This window comes from Glandiceps talaboti, chromosome 13 (genome assembly GCF_964340395.1).
Source record: "Glandiceps talaboti chromosome 13, keGlaTala1.1, whole genome shotgun sequence".
In the NCBI taxonomy this organism is placed as follows: domain Eukaryota; kingdom Metazoa; phylum Hemichordata; class Enteropneusta; family Spengelidae; genus Glandiceps; species Glandiceps talaboti.
The window spans coordinates 19,535,095-19,559,300 of record NC_135561.1 but is presented as its reverse complement, the minus strand read 5'-3'; the positions used below and the strand labels follow the sequence as shown (position 1 = coordinate 19,559,300).

At 36.8% G+C, this 24,206-nt stretch overlaps 1 protein-coding gene across 1 annotated transcript; it reads left to right on the top strand.

The window, feature by feature from the left end:
• The first annotated feature begins 6,284 nt into the window (after positions 1 to 6,284).
• LOC144444387 (short transient receptor potential channel 7-like) lies at positions 6,285 to 24,206 on the top strand. The gene is given in 12 exon segments (XM_078133801.1): positions 6,285 to 6,298; positions 8,999 to 9,761; positions 10,327 to 10,524; positions 11,976 to 12,140; positions 13,594 to 13,795; positions 15,135 to 15,368; positions 15,906 to 16,176; positions 16,873 to 17,074; positions 21,058 to 21,258; positions 21,624 to 21,692; positions 22,986 to 23,127; positions 23,891 to 24,206. Coding segments are annotated over 12 exon segments (2,706 nt in total). The 3' UTR covers positions 24,136 to 24,206.

Below are 24,206 nucleotides of genomic sequence, written 5' to 3'. Positions count from 1 at the left end.
CATATTGTAAACTCACTCAGACTACTTCAAATACAAAATAAACAATTATATATGAGCCGTACACAGTGGGGATGTAGAAGTAGACAGGTTACCATGTTGATTATCATAGTTAGAAAATGTTAATAATTGAAGCCATTAAAATCATCAAGTCCACCTGTAATGTTTTCATTAGAAGCCTGATTCTACTGCCCTTGAAAAAATAGCAATGCTTATCACTTTTCAATGTGATGGAGTATGGCATCCTGCTCTATTTGTTGTGTCTCTGTTATTGTTAGTCTAAAGTTGAATTGTGCATGTCGGTGGGTAAAAGACACCATGTCCCCAAGAGTGAAACATCAAGCCAACATCATTTCTACTGTAATTGAGTCGATGGAGAAGACAGTGTTCAGCAACGCTGTTTTAGGAACTCGCTTGACAGTCAGCTCTAGGTTTTAGGTTACCAACTAATTAGCTAATTATAAATTTTTAATACATAAATATAATCACAGGGGAAATATTATATTATAATTGCTTTAATATATTTGTAATTGACTCTGCACCAAGGTCTTTTTCCTTTTTAAATAATTACTCGTGAAATTTTGATGATGTAAAAATATATGTTTTGTTCTTCAATTCTGAAATCTAAAGATTAGCTGAATAACATAGTCCCAAAGACGCAATTTGTTATTTTTATTCAAGATATCAAATATTCATTATTCTTTTAAAATATTCATGATAGTCACTCTAAATTCTAGGATTACACTATTTACTCTCGCAAAAATGGTGTACCCTTTCGGCAAAGATGTCGTCAAAACATTCCAAATCACTTTCCCGCCAAAAGTCTTTGGTTAATTTGTTGTCTATTCTGCGAATCTTTGGCACAGCTCAGGTTGATGTAAGCGTGGATTTCACAAAAATATCATTAAAACACAATTGGTATTAAAAAATCATTCAAGAAATGAGAGAATTTATGTCAAGATTTGATGCAAACAAATATCTGGGGTACAAGGAGCAGCTCTGCGTGAGTATTATGTGTGTATTAGGAGTAGGGACTTACAGTTTATTAGCTATTAGCTTGCTGCTTCATTTTCACTTATATACATTTAAGACATAATTAGTTCGATGTAATGTAATTAATTAAAGTAAAATAAACTTTTATGGCGTTTACCCCAACTCAAAAGATAAAAGTATAAATCCAATATGGCAATTCTGATTGCTTTTCTTTGAATACATATGTTGGTTTTCAGACGCTGTTATACGCTTATGTATTCTATATTGCTAAGACGTAAACAGCAAAATGTTCATATATAATAGATGATAACGGAGTGTTAAAAACTAATCACACCTTGACAATAAATGATGACCACACGTAGAGATCTTTAATCCCCCCGGACAGCGGCGTGTTGAATTTTACACCGTTGCCGTGGCAACAGAAAAGAAGTATGTCTTTGATAAAAAAAATTGACCCCTTAAGCTGTTGGATCAGATCAACATATCCATAGGCCAGTTTCGGGTCATTTTATGATATGTGGGAATATGTCATAACGATATCAATTCTCATAATGACGTGGGAACTTGGTTGCCTAGCTACCATGAACATGGTGAGGAGACGGTCTTCCTTTAGTAAACATGGTTTCATGGCGCTAATTATAAGCTCTTCTGTACTTACTCCCTCAATACGAAATCAAATAATAAGGGAATAAATTGATCAGAAATGTATTAAACCTAGTCACAAAATTGTAGGAACAGCAGCTTTATTTATTCCATATGGACGACGTCTGGCGGGGCTTCAGCAAATTCCAATATATTTCTTCCGTCTGTGAGTGCGTCGTACGCCTGTGCATGCATGAGTGCGTGTGTCAGTGACCAGCCATATATCTGACATGCGCTGGTCGATTTCATTAATATTTGGCCACACAGTGGGCATGTGCATGTCTCTCACTTTTGCTTCATGCCATATTTGTACGAAATGTTAGCCATATTTGTTGTACAAACCCACTATTTGTACAATTACTCAGAAACGGTAATACATAGAGACTGTTCAATTGACTACATATATGAGCTTCCTTCTGATATCACAAAATTTGACCCTGACTATTAAGGTCAAATGTCAAAATCGAGCCATTGTATTCCTTCAAATAGAGTACAGTGGGTATACTTTATTATTTCATAATTGTGTACATACCATGTTTGATTGAATGTCGGCCGTTGTATAAATCTAAACATCTTATTTGCACAGTATCCAGCTTAAGTGTCTGTTCTCCATCTCACATAATCAGATATGATCATTAAGCTGATATTACATTTATTGACCGTGACTTTGATCTTCAAGTTCAAATGTCACCAGATTTAAATTGAATACCTCCGATCCTGTAGGGCAAACTATAGGTTTATAAAGTTTGCTCCTACACACATTGTTGGAATGCATTCTTACTAAAATATAGCCAAATTACCGATAATTAGTTATGCACATAAATCATCAACAATAACAAACATACCAACAGGTTTTAAAGGATATGTATGCTTTGTTATCGTTGATGTCTGTACCACATTATATTGAATTTGAAACTTGCATTCTTAATATATAGATTAATTACCAAAACCATTAATTATACAAATTACTCATTAAAACTAATTACTGCGTCAATGTGTCCACATACATACATACATACAGACAGACAGACAGACATACATACATACATACATACATACATACATACATACATACATACATACATACATACATACATACATTCAGACACACACACACACACACACACACACACACACACACACACACTTACACACAGACAAAAGCATAACATAACCTCCCTTTACGGGAGGTAGAAATGAAGCCTTTCTGTGAATATCAAACTCTTGAGTGTGGCTGATTTTCCAGCCCAAATTAGATATCGCGTCGCATTGGTCTTATCATGAGTTATCTTCAAGTTCATGTTACTCTTGACTGACAGACATCTTTATCTGTCTGAATTATATTCTTGGTCTTGGTCTTCTACGAAGATTTGTTTAGATTAATCTTGAGTTTCTGGATATATAAGCTTCTAGGCTCATACACCTGGAACTCTCTCTTCTTTATAAACCAACTTTCTTTTAATATTTAGTTAGGTCACATGTGAAGGGTTCCCTAAGTCTAAAATATCGAAGTGACTGTATTAGATTTGGTTTAGATGCTTGGAGACCTGTAGGCCTATCGAATACATACCTGCACTGAATTCAGACCAATCGCGTTTTGTCACGTCTTGGGAAGGAATAGTAGTATAGCCTGCATACTGTGTGGAGTTCTGTCGTGATGATCCCATATTTCGAGATGGCTGTTTTTCTTTTTAAAGGTTTTTTTAGCGAGATCTCACATTTCACGTCCTTTCATAGTCTATTGTATACATGGAGACTAACTGTTGTTGCTTGATGAATTATCACATTGTGTTATCGACCGGTGAGTGTCATAGACAGTTTTCAGTGAAGAATGAGGTACTTACTGAAATGATAGATTACGAACAGGAATGTCTGTGAATACAAAATTAAAGCCGTCGTGACAATATCTTTACGTCTAATTTGTCGACGATTTTTCAGATCACCAGGTGAATCTGTTTAAAAAGATAGCACTGCTTTCCGAAGATTGTAAAGAAAACTTGTTTTCTGCAATAAAGTTTGTTCTTTTGCAAGCACTTTGGTAAATTTTCAAATTCAACGTTGAAATATTCCAAATAATTTTGTCCCAAGATATAGACAAAATTTAGGATATATAAAGTGCTGATGGAACAACTAATTCATCCTCATTCATGGTTGGTATTTACTGTCGGAATTTAGGTGTAAAGACGTGGTGTGTGTGCAACTTAATGTACATTTAGATATTTTGAGATTATCATAATTATTACACAGTAGATAGAGTGTAATGTATACAGTTGAGATATTTCAATCATAAGTGATTAACTTCCTACGTATACGAGAAGCATGAATAAATCAAAATCAAAACCATGGTACAAACATATTACATCAGAATGACATGACGTCGTATTTTGTTTACATAGAGATAGACACATTTGATACCAAAAATTAACAATAAGAGAGGCACTAAACACACACGAGGATCCTTCACTCAATCACGTCGGCAAGTTATAAGTGGTATAAGTTGCTGTTTCTTTAGGGGTGAGATCAATAGTTCAATGTAGGTTAAAAAACTAAATTCTTGTAATTAGGCCTCAGGAATCCCCCCCCCCCAATCTAAATTGGCCAAAATTGATCATTGTTTCAGACAGTACGATCAATTTCAAATCAGTATGTAGCAGTATGTAGTGTTAGGAATACAAAGCCAATATGTAGTGAGGAATAAATAGCTCTTTAACCCCTTCAATACTGAAAACATTCCCGCCAAAATTGTTTGGACAAAATTCTTGTTTTATGTAAGTTTTTTGGCATATATCAACTTCATTTTAGACTGGAATTAAAGATATGTTACTTCATAATAAAGTAATATTATTGTAATTATGAAAATATTCATATAAATTGGGTCCCCATATTATTTAAAATCCGTCTCTGGTCATGAAAGGGTTAACTGTATGTTAGTGCGATGCATTTACTATAGCGCAAATTCTTCCATTTCTTGATTTGGCATGTTTTGTTTTTGAGATATTTGCATTTAGGAGTACAACACAGATTCCATTAAAAATAAAGTCGTTTTTGTAGGATGAGAACTAAAATGGTTAACCCCCACCCCCAAACTAAATAAAATTAATTTTTATCCTACATTGAATTATTGATCTTGCCCCTACAATGCAGTAGAAACAGCTTCTCCTGAATGACACAACGTGTTGCATGTTAGTGTTCAGTGGCTCTGCTTGATACTACCATGCAGAAACCAATAAAACACATGCTATACTTTAAGATAGGAAGATTGAGTGAAAACCGTTTCTTCCAACATTTTGTCTAAATGAAATGAACTAACATGCCACCATGCAGACATCAAGTACAGACATCAAAATATTTGGTGCCATGTCGTGTCTAGTGGCAATATGTTTACAGAAGATTTCGTCTATCAAGGTTAGTGAGCCTGATCACAAGGTTTCATGTTGAGATGGAAATAATAAAGATAAACACATAAACACCCCTTACACATTGCCTGCTCTGTATTTTGTTAATGATAACAAGTACAATTACAAATGTAACAAAATACAGAGCAGACCCGTTGTGAGTGATGTCTGTGTGTTATCTTTATTGTGTCTATCTCAACATGAAACCTGGGTTACCTGCTTGGTGACCCATGATCTTGATACGCTGTGTAATACTAATAGAACTTGCAAGCCAAGATGAAATCTCCTATAAATGGTTTATTTCAATCAGACTGAATGTAGCAAGAAAGAACAATCTTGCTATCTTCAAAGTGTAGAATGCACAGTTTGTATTGGTTTCTGCGTGTGTCTCACTAGCGTCTGTAGAGTGTTTATATTGATTTCAGGATGTGTCTAAATGTGATATACGAAAATAATCCTAATCATTTTATATCGTGCTTTTGATATTTGCAAAGTCAGCCCCCCCCCCCCCCATCAAATTCACCTTTCTCTATGAGGGAGTCAGGGCCTCCCTTCCCCATGATCTCAGTATTTCATAATCACTTCAAGTAAAATGCAAATTGTTGGGCCAATTCTACACATTTTACTGTAAAAGTACATTTGGCAGATTTTCAAAAGAAAGATATGGTCGGTTCTTGGAAATGTCTTATAGAACGATGGCCTTACACAAAAACAAACGTAACATAACGGATGATACAAGCGAGGACTATTTATTTGAATAACTGGTAACATTAATCTTAATTTGCATGATTCAGCAAGGAGATATATATTATATTCATTGCGTTAGATATAAGTGAAATAAATCAACATAGTCATAAATTTTCTATGAACTGTACAGTAAACTCACTTTTGGAGCGTTGCATATATATTTGCATTCAGAGATCTTCAGATTGCCTACACCTTCCTTAGGGAGCCTTCAGTTATTACGGTTGGGGGGGGGGTGTCATTTTTTACAGACCGGTTCTCGGGGGAGGGCCATATTTATAAATATGAGATAAGGGGAGGGTCACATTTTACTTTGACTCATTATATTGTCTAAATTTGAATTTTTCATCCCACTGCTGCATATCGGTTAGGGATAGGGACAAGGTTGGGGTTAAGGTTAGTGTTAGGGCTAGGTACCATAAATAATATCAGACCCTGTCAATCACTTAATCAAATTAATTGTCAGTTATGGTGTGAGGAGAGAGAAGTCACAGGGGATCTCACAGAAGTAAAATGGGAACAGTTGTGTAAGCTATTCGGGATAACATTGTTGAGATGTTGACCTCTGTCCTGACAATATCGGGAGTGTGCCCATCTAGTGTTTGGGAGTTTAATAATGTTCTGTCTTTCAGCTCAGCCAATGAGATCCAAACACATGTATTGATTAATGCAGTGCCGATCACACACAACTGCACAACAAAATGTTTCACCGGACATGCGCATTGGTCGACTCTGCAGTGTCTCGCTACATTGTATTACATTGTAAATGTACAATCTAGAATTTACAACTTTCCTCATTTATTACAGTACCAAATGAGAGACTATTATTTCCAGTACCTACTTATAAATAATGATGATGCCATATTCACTGATATTTCTATTAATGACCATCTCCACTTGCTAATTAGGGCGATGAAGACAATTTGAATGAGTCAATAACATATCTTTTTTCAAAAATAAAAATTAAACATCTTTATATTATTTCCGTTAAATTGAGAATTCTGCACGGTTACACTACAGCGCATTGTAGGTTACAGTTCACTGACTCTGTTTGATGCAACCACCCAGATATCAATAAGAAACTCACATGCTACACTTTAGGATAGCATGATAGCAATTTCTTGCTACATTTAGTCTGAATGAAATCAATCATTTAAACGTATGCAACTAGACACAGACATGTTAGCGCCAATGTTTTGATGTCCACATTTGATGTCTATGCGCGTGTCATGCACATTAGTTCATTTCATATTTAGACAAAATGTAGCAAGAAAGTGTATTGATTCAATCCTGATATCTGAAAGTTTAGCCTGTGTGGTTTCTTATTGTTTCTGTGGGGTTGTATCAAACAGAGCGAGTGAACAGTCACCTGCATGGTGCTGTAAACAACATGAGTAAACACGTTCTATATTTCAAGGTAATACTAATAGCATCTTATGTATTCTTTAAAGGTTTGCCACATTCCCGATAGAATAGATTAGCTTTGCGAATACATACACATGAAAGTATTTACTTCCAATTGTATTTCCCCTAAAGCTCACCAATGCAAGTGTTTATACAGTTCCATAACATTGCACCCATCAAATGCAAGTATATGAACTTTTATATTTGTGACATTACTACATACGCAGGAAAAGCCACAACTCCGACCCCCCCCCCCTCCGAAGGAAGGCGCGTAGAGGTGCCAGAGCTAGAGTTATCGAAGTACATGTTGGACAGAGCCTGTTCTGATAAGACACGTCTGTTGTCGCATTTCGTAATGTAATGGACAAGCTACAGTGAAACTGACAGCAGGTGCACGACTTATTTCTGCTACTAGTTTGCCATAACGCCCGGGCCATAAAAGAGCGATCAGTTTTTACGGCCGGGGGCACCTTAATTTGGGAGTCAAAGAAGGGGGGGGGGCGATGGTCATCATTTTTACAAAGTGAATAAAGGGGGGGGGTCACCTTATTTTCAACAACTGAACGAAATTATGAACCACCCTGCTGAACATAAATTTCCATACAACAAATGTATGTGCATACAATAAACCATAAACAATGGCTATAAATATATGTTCAAATATAACATAAATTCTTTATCTCTTGATACATCCCAAGCATATATGACATGGGGTCATTACATTGCACCTTTTAAGCAACAGTTTTGTTAGAAATGACTTCTCAATATTGCAGGCCATGAGTTGCATTGTGTCATCATGTGATATAAAAACTTGCATGTGTAGCTGTACACATAACACATAAGAAATGAAATACCATGAAATTTACTGGATGGGCTGACTCTAAAATCTGTGCCTCTATTGAACTGAACATGTTGAATTACACACAAACATAGCCAATTGAGACAAACTTTCAAATAATTTAATGAATTTGTATCTCTAAATGGTAAGTGACCTCCACTGTGCATGTTTTCCCCAAATTTTCTCACTTTCTACTTGATCTTTTTATCATTATTTGTGTCAATATGACTTGAAATGATTTTGAAATCCTAAAATTAGAGATACTTTTATGATATAACTAGTTGTGTTTTACTTCTGAATGGTGCTCTAAATGGCCTCCAAATGGTGTTCATTTTTTCAAAAAACTCCCCCACCCGCACTTTTATAGTAGGCGCGCACGCGCGTAGCGTGCACTTCTCCCCATATTGTTTCCAGTTCTCTCCCTACTTTGAAACTTACTGAAACCCCTAGGTTTACAATTATATTAACCCCTTTTCTAATATAATTGTACTTTACAATTAGCTGAATTAATCTATAATGGTAATAGTTCACTCAATCAAAGAGATATCCTAGAACTTTTGGTTACTGAACCATGAATATTTTGCATGTCCATGACAATCATACTTCTCATAGGGTTCCTGTCTGAAGAGCTTTATACATGTGAAACAATGGATTTAGGAGAGCAATTTACCAGATACACTTACAATTACTGTAAATGTAACAAGTAAAATTAACTATGCTGTGTGCTGTATTGTGCTTTGAGAATCTAGAGTGTCTTTTGCAAGTACAAGAAGAATATTTCTTTTCAACAGATGTCGGGGGGGGGGGGGTTAGTGTGTTTTTTATTTGTCGGGGGGAGGGGGGTTGGGTGGTTGGATTGTTTTGTGGATGAATCACAGGGGGATCACTATTTTAAGTACAACACGAACAAGAAGTCACCGGCCCACCCGTACCCCCGGCCGTAAAAACTGATCGCTCCCTAACGTTGAATTTTTATTTTTTTCAGCTCTATAGCTGACGGTGAAGAAGAAAGCCAACCTCATGTATCCAATATGCGTCGTCGATCATTTAATAATGTTAACAGTATCCGCTTCCTGACACAACCCAATGAGCTTTCGGAAGATTGCCTTAAATTTCTGAAAGCTGCCGAATATGGCGATTTGGCGACTGTGAGGGCGTTACTAGAAATTGAGGATAGTACCGTGAATATTAACTGCACTGATTATAAGGACAGGACTGCTATTGAAATCTCCACCAGCAGTGAACACTTGGAGGTGGTCGAATACCTTCTAACCTATCCAAATTTGGAAGTACGAAGCATCCACGAAGCCCTCATGGTTGCCATAAGCAAAGGATACCTTCGTATTACGGAGGCCCTGTTGGGACATCCAATGTTCAGGAGGAGTAAGGATAAAGTACGGTTAGGCAGCATGTCGAACTACTTTCAACCGGAAGTACATAGCTCCAAATTCGAAAATGACGTCACTCATATAATGTTAGCTGCGCATTATAATGAAATTGACATTATTCGGCTTCTACTGCAGCGTGGTGACTCCATACCTAAACCACATCAAAGTCTGTGTCCTTGTACCAGTTGCACAAACAAACGACTATTTGACCCTTTGAAATACTCAAGGTCACGAATAAATGCATTTCGGGGACTAGCATCATCGGCTTATATTTCATTGACGAGTCCAGATCCTATTCTTACGGCCTTCCAACTCAGCAAGGATCTCATAGAACTGTCAGAGATTGAAAAAGAATTTAAGGTATGTATGTGATTAGAACTATGTAACTAAATTAACACAAAGCATGTGGTAAAACATTGAATATATGAGATAAGCTGTAAAACCTCTTCGACTGTAAACAGCTGACAAAAATGATCAGTTGCAGTATTAAAGATATTGCGTGACTTATTCCTATAGCTATGGTTCCTGTATGCTACAGATTTTTTTAGGATTCAATATAACTTATTTCAGCACATTTGACTGAAAATTTTGTTGCCAAAATAAATTAGCAGGAAAATGGCATCACTTTCACAGGTACATTCTGAGTAACAAAAAGACATCTATGAATCAATACATAAACTTACAAAATTGACATGGCTATAAATAGATTTTAGTCAAAAGTGTTCATCTGCCAATATAAAGAGGAACCAAAATTTGAACAGTTGGATTTCAGCCAAAATGAATATATACAGTGTAGGTATACTTAACCATGGTTAGTACTTGAAGTAACTGTAGCTGTCAAACAGACGTCATAATATGTCCTAACTCTAGGCGTTTTTGGATAATCTTTTAAAAAACATGATTCATGCAATTTATTGTCCTGTAGAATGTATACAAAACACTATCACATCAATGTATGGACTACGCTACTGATTTACTTGACATGTGTCAAAGCACTACAGAAGTGGAAGCCATCTTGAATCAGGATGAGTCTTTAGACTGTCACTCTCTCCAACACGGCAATAATCACCAGGATCAAGGTCTGGCCAGGCTTAAACTTGCAATTAACTATAATCAAAAGAAGGTAAGCATACAATATATAACATTAAAGGGTACTGAACTATTTGAGTTCTTCACAAATATAATTTGAAATTGTTTTATTACTATTAAAATCAGGCTGTTATTCAAACATACCTGATTCATTACCGTACACGTGTCCTTACATTAGTGTCACTCCATCAGTTGAGTCAAAGCTTACATAAGGTTTTTCTGTTGTTCAGGATCGACTTAACTCTACCAGACAACTATTTTAATCCTAATCTGATAGTGGCCATTAATGGCCCATGATTACATTCCCTGTTTAAGTAGGGTTATTCCTTTGTTGATAACCAGTTTTTTCTTTGGCCCTTCCAGACATTGTGTCTCATGGCCTATTTTAAACCTAACCGAACATGGGCATTTAAGGCCCTGGATAAAAGTTGAACTTCTCATGTGCCTAATTTAATTTATAGGTACACGACAAATTCAACACTTATTACAATTAGTTGTGGCAACTAATATTAAATTCGACAGGCAATTAAATTTGACACAGTCTGTCGAAAATAACAACACAAGTGTGACGCACAATAAACGTTGAACTTCTGCCATGTCAAATATAATACAAAATAACCATAATTCAATGCACTTGTCATGCACTGTCATGTCATCTTTTAAAAATAGGGTGGTAACGTCAAGATCTTGCATCATTCTCGTGTTGAAATTAACTTCACTTTCTTTTTAATTATTAATGTAGCACTGTACCGTGATTCTTTTTCTTGCATAATTTTGTGTATCGACAACAATCTTGTGTGATCCGCCTTATGATTTGACCCTTAAGCATGTCATGCAACTACACCCGCTAAGCTGTTCAAATTCGTTTTCATATTACATTCAACAGATTAGGTTCGACATCTATTCTGCATCGCATTTAAATATATTTGTGTCTGATTTAATACAATTAGATTAGGCACATTTATTCCTGGCCAGTTCAATTATATGATTGAGTAATTTGAACATTATATTAAATATCAGCAACTTTGTGATCAGTCTTGTTGAATTATATGTGGTTGTAGTTTTTATGGCTTTACATGTTCACAATAATTCTAAACTTGAACAATCTCTAAATCAGCATAAATGCCAAATGAAGTAGCAACAATAATATTTAAGTGTGGATATGGTTACATTTTATCATGAAATTATCGTGCATTTACATGTACATATGTCATGTTGATCTTTGAAAAAATATTCTTAAAGAATCCATTCAGTAAAATTTTGTAGATTAAATTTGTTTGATATCTTCTTCTATGCAAACACGTGAAAAAGCCATGTGTTTTCGGTTTTTAAAAAAAATCACCATTCTGAGACAAAAACTGAATTTATTTGGACAAATAAAGAGTTTTTATTATTCATTTTATAGCTAATTGTCAACAACTCACTGAATCTTATCAACATTTCTCATGTGAAAACTAATACAGTTTTGTTATATTTTTCGAACAGTTTGTTGCACATCCTCACTGCCAACATCAGTTGTCAACCATGTGGTACTCAGGGATTCCCAACTGGAGACAGAGGAGTTCTTTTACCAAGTCTCTTATCATTATAGCACTCTTTCTCTTCTGGCCTTTAATGGGAGTCATTTATTGGATCGTCCCTAAAAGCAAGGTAAGAAGAAGAAGTCACTTACTTCAACTCAGTCCGTGTCGCTGCTGAGCCACCGTAAACTTTCCTTTAGAAATTATCGCAGCCGTCGTCCAATGCACGCATGTGAGTCTTAGGGTCCCATGTTACGAACATTTAGCCAGTTACTATGGACACTGAGGAAAGTTATTTCTTAGCAGAACTTGACATGATTAATGAGAGAGTTTCCCCGAAGTGAACACTGAGGTTATGCATATAAGCCAACTTGAATTTGCTGGGTAAAAGTTAAGGATGAGTAAGGAGAGAGGTCAATAGTTCAATGTAGGATAAAAAACTAAATTCTTATAATTAGACCTCAGACTCCCCCCCCCCTTCAAACTAAATTGGCCAAAATTGAAAATTGTGTTATAGAGCAAATCAATTTAATATCTATGTAGTAGTGTATAGTGTTATGAATACAAAGCCAGTATCGGTATGTAGCGAGAAAAAAATTGCTCTTTTATTGACATTTTCCTGTATTAAAATTCTTCCATTTGGTGCGATTTCTTTTTTTTACCTCCTATTTTTATTGTCATTTTTTGGTTTTTCTGTGAGCGCCTAATACCTACACCTGAAACAATACCATATGAGTTCTCGTACCGAATCTCGTACTTACGAGTAGCCAACCAGAATCCGTCTTACAATATATATAACACTTGACGTTCGAAATGAAAACATACATATACACCAAACGAATATGACTTTTTAACAGGACCAGACGGTTTAAAGAAGCTTGAAGCTGTGGCGACACAAAAAATCAGTCAAATTGAAATATCAAATTCCTTAATGCATGACACTTTCCTCCTAAAATTACCATTGCCCCAAATTCGTCTTCATAGTTTATTCACCCATTGAGAATTGTCATCACGGATTCACGATGCTATTAATACATTCCAAATTTCAGAAGGACTCCTGATGTCACAGATTATAAGCAGACACATTCAATAATCTATCAATCAACTCATGATAACGATAGACCAAACCATACTGACCTTATATCATTCCTACTTCATATGATTTAAATGTTAATCTCACAGAAATGAGGAATGGGACGAACACGTACCTTAATCTTATATCATATTAGATGTTTAACCCAATTCCTCAACTCCGCATGCGTAGTAGTGTATTTAACTCACAGACATGCGCATGCAGTCTCTTTGTAGTCTGCCCGTATTAAAGCAAGACTTTATTTTCTCTCTGACAAAAAGAGTAGCCGAACGCCTTCTTTCTGACCAAAGCTTAATTAAGTAAACGAATGGTAGCGACATGTCAGGTGGTCGAGGAAGACGAGAGCCAAAAATCGCCACACGGTTGGATTCTAGGCTAACGTTGCATCGTTGCTGCAAACCTGTGGTTTTACGATAATGCAGTCTTTGCTTCATTCACAGTCATCAATAACTTTCAATGGAATTTTAATATCTTTCTCTCCTTCGTACAGATTGGAACAATAATTTCAAGTCCAATGGTAAAATTTTTCACTCAGGCTTCATCCCACATATTCTTTCTTATCCTACTGTTTCTGCAATCATCGCTAATCGATTACTACCATAAGGATGATGATCTTATCTGGTTGACTAATGGATTAATCCGTCAAAGTTCAATGTCCGCTTTAGAAATTATAATATTGCTGTGGATTATAGGTAAGCAGATTGAAGTGTATCCAACAACATTTAGTTGAGTCTATGTAATCACACATTCCCCTCCCGACCCCTCCCAAAAACTACTGTAGCTATGATATTGGTTATATTAACATAACATTACAAGACATCGCAGTAAATGTTAGACATCTACGAGATAACTTTCTGTTCAATTTAGTGTAATACATGTATGTACAATACATTATTATCCAAACGTGGGCAATTCTTTGTGCGACAGTCGAAAAATAAAAACCATACATGAAAAAAAAATTAAAACTAGGTCACAAATACATTAAAATGCGTACAACAAATACAGTTTTAAAAATATGAAGGGACAGTCACAAATGAAAACACAGACAGACACATTAAAACAATGGAACAATGAGTTACTGATCATTCCCCACATGGTTCAATAAAGATATTGCTGTCGGAATGAATGAATATTTAGCTCTGTTAGTTTTTGTCTTTGGAACTCTATAGCCGACGTCGACGGGATGGTAAAACTTGAAGGGGATGCTGCTCATTGCTTAGTATGGTCTCAGCTTTGCTCAGAACTTGTTTTTCGTACAACTTGGCAAAGCTAGTTTGTTGTACACCAATGATTTTACTATCAGATGTTAACAATTCTACTAAGCCTGTTTTTGTTTTTGTACATTTAAATTTCCAAACCAGCAAATTATAGAAAAAACTTAAAGTACTCTCAATGAATGATCGATCTATAAAAGAGAATTAACATTTTTTGGGGGGTCAACTTTGAAGAAATTTCCTTAAGAAAAATAAGCGCTGTTGACCTTTACATAAAATCCTATCAGTGTTATTCTCCCATCTCAATTTATCTAACAATGAACCCAAATATTTATACAGCACTACTACCTCCACTTCTTTACCCTTTGATGACTGTTGCCTCTGTTCTGAAATCTATGCACATGTCTTTGGTGGTCTTATCAATGTTCGGTTTGAGAAAGCAAGTATTACACCAATTAACAAAGTCATCAACTACAGGTCCATGATCGCTTTCATGATCTTGAAGCAAACTAACAAATACACAGTCATCTGTGATGTATGTACGTACGTACGTACGTACGTGTGTGTGTGTGTGTGTGTGTGTGTGTGTGTGTGTGTGTGTGTGTGTGTGTGTGTGTGTGTGTGCTTGCGCGTGTGCGTGCGTGTGTGCGTGCAATGCATGCATGCATGTATGTATGTATGTATGTATGTATGTATGCATGTATGCATGTATGCATGTATGCATGTATGTATGTATGTATGTATGTATGTATGTATGTATGTATGTATTACATTAACCATTACTATTCTGTGACAATCTTTATTTCACTTTTTACAGGTATTCTCTGGGGTGAAATCAAACAAATTTGGGCAGAAGGATTTTGTAGATACTTTGCATCTTTTTGGAATATTCTTGATATAGGAATGTTAAATCTATACATAGCATCATTTACAGTACGAAACGTGTCCTACAGAAATACAGAGTTAGCCCTAGACTATTTTAAATTACACGGTGAAGATGTACCAAGAAATACGACAGAAACATTGGGCCATTTCTACTACATCAATCATGGTGAGCTGTTTTCATATGTGTGTGTGTGTGTGTGTGTGTGTGTGTGTGTGTGTGTGTGTGTGTGTGTGTGTAGGTGTGTGTGTGTGTGAGCGAGAGAGAGAGAGAGACAGACAGACAGACAGACAGACAGACAGATAGACAGAGACAGACAGACAGACAGACAGACAGACAGACAGACAGACAGAGATAGAGACAGAGATAGACAGAGACAAACAGACAGACAGACAGACAGACAGACAGACAGACAGACAGACAGACAGAGAAAGAAAGAGACATATAGAGACACAGAGAGATAGAGATAGACAAAGAGAGGCAGACAGACAGACAGACAGACAGACAGACAGACAGACAGACAGAAAGAGACACATTCAGACAGACAGCTCTACAGAGACAGATAAGGGAAAAGATGTGAGTTGTTTACTTGACAACTCTCCTGTAAGAGTACACCTTTTATTCGAAATCGTAACACAGAAATACATACATTTGCTAACTCACTACGTTATATTATATTCTATTTCCTGTGCTTTCTCCTTACAGATCGGACGAAGTGGGATACATGGGATCCTATTATGCTATCAGAAAGTTTTTATGCATTAGCTAATGTTCTAAGTTTTACAAGGATGGCTTACGTTCTTCCCGCCAGTGAATTACTAGGACCTCTACAAATATCATTGGGAAGAATGGTCTATGACATTATTAGATTCTTGGTTGTCTTTGTGGTTGTATTTTTAGCGTTTTTCTGCGCACTGTATAATCTATATTGGGCATACATCCATATACCATCAAGTTGCCAGAACAGATTTCACACGTAAGTTACTAGTTTCGTTTTCTGTCACTTTCCTCGTCATCCTTTGATTTGGTATAGAATAGTAATGAGTGCTCTAAGGAGAGAGAGAGAGAGAGAGAGAGAGAGAGAGAGAGAGAGAGAGAGAGAGAGAGAGAGAGAGAGAGAGAGAGAGAGAGAGAGAGAGAGAGAGAGAGAGAGAGAGAGAGAGAGAGAGAGAGAGAGAGAGAGAGAGAGGATTGTATGGTAAAATAGAGATGGAGATATGGAGATAATCTGAGGTACAGAGAGACGAGCCTTCGGGACAATAACATGAGAGAGGGAAAGTAATTTGCACGGTAACACATAACATAATGGTGTATATCTGAATATATATGTGTATATCTAGGTAATTTGATGTTTTGAAAATGAGCTGTACGTTGCTTAATCATGTTTCTGAACAATCCACAACAGATGAAATAAATTGATATATGCATGACAAGATAACAGTACGAACTTACATTTTAGGCGTCTCTTCGTCATTCGTTGTCTCCATTGACGTTTACATGATTATCGTTAATGGTGAACAATGGATTCCATATTATAAATTGCCTATCTCTTACTTTAGCATATCACGGTAGCTCATTGGTTCAATACCCTATTATTCCTTCTGTTACTTGTACGCCTAAAACATGTCACATAATTTGACCTGACTAACGATATGATCTCTTCTCGTCTTAGACTGAGTGATACGTTCATGACACTTTTTTGGACATTGTTCGGTATGGCATCGAGAAATGATCCAATCATAAACCCGAACTTAGAACACTGGTTAACCGAGGCTGTTGGAACTATGTTATTTGCTATCTACAATGCCATCATGGTTATAGTACTCCTTAATATGCTAATAGCTATGATGAGTAACTCTTACCAGGAGATTGAGGTTAGTGAGAAATACTATTATTGTACTCAAATGAGTTATGCCTTCAACGACTGACTGTGTATTGTGATTTGTCATAACGTCTGTGTATTGTGATATCGGCTGCTCCTCACTGACGGGTCAGTTGTCAATCATCATGAATTTTATAGTCATATACAGACTATGTCTATACAGACTATGTCTGTCTGTACATCCTTCCATCCATCCATCCATCCATCCATCCATCCATCCATACATACATCCATCCATCCATCCATCCATCCATACATACATACATACATACATACATACATACATACATACATACATACATACATACATACATACCCGATTTTCCCTGGCTCCCCCGCCTTATAATTACTGAAGGCGCCCTAATCGTTGGTTTATTACCAACTTATTCTTTTCAAAAACCTGGAACTGAGATCCAGGCTGAGATTCGAGGTGAATTGTACACATGAGTGTTGTTATTCTGTTGAGATCCTTCGAGATTAAAAAGTCGTCTGTTTTTTCCATAGCCTCTCAATAATAAACGATCCTTTATCACCATGGTTATCAATAATATACGACTATCGCTCGGCTCTACATCTAAATTATCCAGTACGTATTTTCTTCCACCTGAATAAAGTGTTTCCCGCCCAACATTTCTGACGTCAAGATCAGCTGTAATGTGCATAACATATACAGGATATTCCATCTATCGTTTGCCACCAAGATTTCAAAATAAACGTAATTTGTAAAACAAAGTCATGTATAGAATGACCCTTCTACCCTTTGTTGTCAATACATTTTGACGACACACTCCGCTGTAATTGTTAAACATACATAGTGATCCATGCATTGTTTGTCGCCTAAAAATCTGACGACAAGATGAGATGCAAAATGTAAAACATGCATATTAAAATTTGACATCATTATTTCCCGCCAAAATTATTCTGACGAGCAGATGTTACGTAGTTTTGATTTTTGTTGTGTAATCTTGTCATTTGAGACTGTTCAGTTCCGTAGGCAATTATGGAGATTTGCTTTTTGATGAGATATGAGAGTATATACCATCGAAATCATGATTCGTACAATTTCAAACGAGCGACCTGAATGCATGTCTTTGGAGATTTGTTGTCGAACGAAGTTTGGATAGCGAGCGTATAGTCTCAAAAACGGAGTCTGTACAAATCATCAGATGCAGAACGACATGTGTTTTTGTCCGCTTGTTAAAAAAGACATGATTGTTAATTTTTGGGGCATTTACCGTAGCTGGCGAATAGAGAAAAAGTGAAATTGTCTGACTGGGCGTTTTTAAAAGCAATATAACAGGCTAAAAGGTTTTCTTTTTTCCAATCAACCGAATTTTTATTGCCTCGGACTCACAATGCTTCTCATGTACAGCTACTATTTATACTTTACGTAATTACTAATACAACCCCGTGACAGGCTAGCATGAACGTTAACAAGTTGAACTTGTGAGAAACCTAGGGAAAGTAAACAAAATGAACTAGACGAAGTCGATATTAATAACGCTTGTCAATGTCGGCAGTATACAAAGAATGTGTATTACATTCCATCGTTTGATAAAAACACTTTTAAGGTCTTTGTACATGATTATAACAGTTCACATTTACAAACGAATTTCAAGTTTCCTGTCATTTCATGTACACATAAAGAGGCCATAAAACAGTTCTCATCAAACATGAAATGTAATACACTGCTCCAAGTGCCAACATATTGTGCCCAAGTGTTATTAAATTGAATTCATTGTTCACTTTTCCTCTTTGTATCGAGTTCTGCTTGTTCCCCCTGCTTGTCTGTTACATACGACCACGTAATCTGTATCTAGCCTGTCTGTGCTTCAGACGGAGTTCTAGCAGATATCAGGCAACATAAAGAATTTATTCTTTCAACTGATTTCCACCGACGCGAATTTCCGACAGAGGGCGTAATCTTACTCAACACTTTGCGTAGATGTATACATTTTACATCACTGATATATCAACACAATACCCCTAGGCCTACAAAATTGACATTTGCTGACACTGGGCATTTTAAAGTCAAATCAAAGCTGAAAATTGTCTGTGTGGAATGTTGCTATTAACAGCTGACGTCAGCATGGAGGTATATAAGGGAGACTTGCCTACCTCCATGACGTCAGTAATACAAATACATACATGCGAATTCTATACCTAAATAGTCGCATGCGAATTCTATACCTGAATGTTCGTGTGATCGCTTAATAACGTCACAAATGTTGAATTGAATTGATTTGAATTGAATGATGTTTATCACCCGAAAGAAAAATACACATCACAAAAATGATTATATCGAAGGGAAAGTAAATAGGATAACAGAAGTTAGAAAATAGTTTTAACTAATTAGCTAATCGCGTCTGATCCCTAGATAACAATAGGTGATAGTGTATGTTGGATGAAAATATAGTTGAAATAGATATAGCTTTAGCTCCTTTAGTAGTCCCCCCCCCATATAAGAAAAAAACCAGTTTTTCGGCAGAAAGAAAGCAAAACAAGAAAATGTTTTATATAAATACAATGCTATACAACATCATACTCTTTAAGTAATTGTTTTCGTAGTGATCTTATGAAACTCTGTTTTGTCGGTTCATTTCTTATGTAGTGGATTAATTAATGTATTTGATATAATAGCACCTGTCTATGTCATTGGTTTTTTTTTATAACGCTGTTTACAGAAAGTATACATAAATCATTCTGGTCTTTTATAGGGGTTCTCAGTTAGCCAGTTGAGTCGACTTTAGTCATACCTAACATAAACAATCCTAATATGAACAGTTACATTTAGGTCAGGAACAATGGGATGGGGGGGGGGGGGGGGGGTTAGAGGAGAGTTATCTTTAGTGTCTGACACAAATTCCATTTGATTATGTAATACTTGTGTATTTAGTTTCCTAGGGTTCCAGGGTTAAAGTTCAGGGTTGCTGTTAAGTGATTGGAACAAATTAAGGCTATGTTAATATTGGATGACTGTGATATGTGATCTGTGCCAGGTACAAAAATTCAGTGTGAATGGGTCCCAAATCCAGCTTATTAGATTTACTACTTTGTGTGGCCTCAGAGTGAAACTCACACTTGTAGTCTGAACATAGTATTTATCGTGTATTGTAGTTGTAATCAAACACCTTGAAGTAATCAGAAATAGAATGTGGGAAATTGTTTTCTACAACGAAAGTAGTCACTAAAAATCCTATGTAACGTATACACATCTAGAATTCCTAGTCTGTTGAAAATTGGTGAAGAATGAAGATTCCTAAACTGGCTGTGTGAGATTTCACATACAGCCATTTTCTGAAATGTACCACGATTATATACATACTTATTGCTGTTATCTTTATTTCGAAAAAAAACACCCACCAATAACTGTTGTAACAAATGCCACTAGATTGAAAATAGGGTACATCAAACAATTGCAATAGATTAATTATAATCATAGGAAGACTCCCCCGGTGCCAAATTATAACGTTAGCGCTGTGTGAATTTTTCAAATATAAGTGAACATTTTTGCTGCTCTGAAAATATGCATTCTGATAACTCTGACACGACACTCGGGGGTCCTCGGAGTGCATATTTCAAGAGGCAGAGCCAACATTTATGGCATTTGAATTGCGCGCGCAGAGCACCGTAAATTTACCCATAGAAAAAGTATAGACACACACACACACACACACACACACACACACACACACACACACACACACACACACACACACACACACACACACACACACACACACACACACACACACACACACACACACACACACACACACACACACACACACACACACACACACACTGTTATGTGAATGTAACCTAAGACAGTAAAATGCATCGCCGGGAGCGTCGTTTTTATTTACTCCAGCCCACCTCCCCTTACAAAGGGATGATAAGAGCGCCAACAACGGCAGAACTTTCAGTCTAGTGTGACCCTAGAAATCACATTTATATTGTTTTCCCCATTCGTAGAATGACGAGGATGTTGAATGGAAGTTCGCCCGTGCCAAGTTATGGATATCGTATTTTGAAAGAGGCACTACCCTGCCAATTCCTCTCAACTCGGTACCAAGCCCAAAGTCTATAATATATGCATTTCAGTGGTTGGGGAAGAAACTATGCAAGAAAGAGGAGAAAGATATTAACCATGCACATGCCAACTTAACAGACAGGGTGAGTAGAGAGCCACCTTGTGAATGTTTATTTTGTTGAGTTCATTCATTTCTCTCATTTCTCGAAATTGATATTTTGACATTCAATCCAATAAAATTGAAATAAATACGATGAAAAAAAACATCCAAGAAAATGTGTTTATCTCTTTTGGTTTTGAGGAAAGCTACTCGCCAGCATTTATGTTTTCACCAACACCACCAATATGCCTTATCATGTTCTTTGCACAGAAAAATAAATAAACTTTGAGTAAAGACAAAAGACAAACATTGCCCTTTATAAAGTATCCTTTATTTTCAACTAAAACCTTGAGAACCTGATCAAAACGGCGCTACTATATTCTTTCTATTCTTTTTCCATGGAAACAGAGGAATGGAATTTATAATATCATGAATTCAACAGAATTTAAGCTCCAAGAAAATGAAAACGGACATTGTGTAAGTAAAAACTTGTTAACTAGGAATGCCACTCCACGAAATGAAAGTATTTTCATGTACCTTGGGTTCTTGTCAATCACTTCTTGATTTCGCTTCACGCAAATTCCACTCGATTGCCACAGAAACAGCAAATTGAAACTATTTTCCACCTTTTAGCAGTGATAGAGCGTTGAATCATGGGTCTTAGCAGATATGTATATGAATTAGATGAACAAAAATATTCATGACTATTTATCTGAATGGTAATAAGTATTTAGGGGTTATGAATATGTATTGTTCATCTAACCAGCTGAGGTAAATACGAGCTCAAGTGGTCTTATGCAACGAGTAATTTCCAGCTGAACGAGTTGGAAAATAATTATACGTTCACAAAAACTGGGGGAAATTGTGACTTTGGAGGTGTTGACTCATATTTTGAACCAATAACGTACTAGACGCGCGTTGTCGAGACCAGGGTATACATTCCATATTTGCTGTTCTGATGTCATGGCATTAATGCTATTGGTTTTAGCTTAAAGCTAATCAGGCACACGAAAGAGGGGGAATGAATGGAGACAAGTTACCGACAGAACGCTACTATTGTGCGTTTACAAAGTGATAGCTAGCTTCATATTACCATTATGTTGCTTCCCTCATGCAGGATCCCCCGGCTAGCTAGGGGGTGGGGGTGGGGTGGGTTGGTTGGTGGGGGGTGGTTGGTTGTGTTACTCAAACAGTAAGCATGTCTGATTAATCAAATCCACGGGTACCAAGCTCACGCGGTTTTGACTCTCTCTTCCGCCTCATGTAGAGTTTTGACTCTTTGTTTTATAAGACATGACCCCTCACCCAACACCTCAACACCCCCACCTCTTTGAATGCACGCACACCTTTAAGTTTAGACTCCATATTTTGGACAACTTAGTTTCTAAGTTGCCGATTTTCAAAGTTTTCGGAGACTTTTTCCAACAACAGTGTTAACAAGTTGTCGATTTTAAATTTCACATTTTTCCGAGACTTCTGAGTCCTATTTTGTGGCTGAATGTAGACATTTGACCCATAGTTTCTGGCTTAAATGTGGACCATTCGCCATAGTTTTTTAATTTGTGTAGCAGGGTACACGTACCCTGTACCCATGACCCAGCGCTCGCCGAGCAACCACCGGCTGCAGGGTTGACAGTTATGTACTTAATATGCGTGGTCTCAAACTCGCAACAACACCCTGGATCAACACCGTTTCTGTGGTGCTTAGTTTTACCTCAGACCACGATCTGGTTTTATCGTCAGTGTTAAACTGACCAGTAACTGTTATAGGTGAAATTGACACCAGTACTGTCAAAGTAAAGTTTTGTATGCATTTTTCTCTTCTTCACCACACAGGCCATAATGCGAAGACTGGTTAAAAGATATATATTCAAATTACAACGTGACAAAGAAAACGACGAAATAAGTGAAGGTAGGTCTGATTATTTCTAACTGAAATGTGTTTTGAGTGTTTCGTAACAACCCTAGACTGTAAGATACGTCATGTCGTTCCGCCCTCACCGGCCTCATCTCTCCGAGAGGTTGACCGATGTGTGAGGGCGCCCTGTCATGGCGTACCTTACCAACCCGTTATATTTATCATTGTGTATTGAACATTTGAATTGGGGTTAATTTTTTTCTTTATTGATAAAACTATTGTTATTGAGTATAGTGTACAAAAGCTCGAAAGTTGATTATTGTGATCATTATCATGGAAAACAGTCGTTTTATTTATATACTAGTATTTTGTTTCGTTCTCAAGATCATCAAGATGTGTTGGTAATGCCCTACACTACGTATATGCAAGAAGCAGTTGGACGTATGATTAATCAAATCCATGACAGATTGCGTCCAATTCTTCTGAAAACATAATGAAATACTCCTCCACCCTTTTCGCCAGGTTTTAAGGAAAGTTTGGAGGCAATATTTCAGGAATGTAATTTGCGCTATTCGACCAGGTGATCATGGTTTGACCAATAATCTCATTTGTCTAGTAAAAGCGAAACACCGAAGGAGGGTGCCGGGGGTGAGGATGGGGGTGGGGGGATGGGGGGGGGGGTTTGAGTGTATACAACAGCAGTCACAAGATTGATAGGTGACATGTAAAAAATGGAATGTATAATTATAATTAAGAATTATTTGCAAACAACTTTTTATTCAAATTTAATTGTACGTATTCCTTTGTATTCTTACAGGTGAATTAGAAGAAATAAAGCAAGACATTTCAAGCCTTCGGTACGAATTAAAAGAAGAACTATCCCGTCAACGACTTGGGTGTCCAACAAATCCTGACATGGATTCCAATCTCGGAGCCTGTGGAGGTGGTATTGATGGCGCTACCGCTTTGGAAGTTGCCGCCCTTCGTCGTCAAATTGAGGCCCTAAGGCGGGAATTAGGATTTGCACTGAGAGTTTCACATGGAGATGTACATATGGTGTAATTCAGATAGTGGCGGGAAGTTGAGAAAAATATGATAGGCGAAATAACAGAGTTAAAGAACGACGCTAGAAC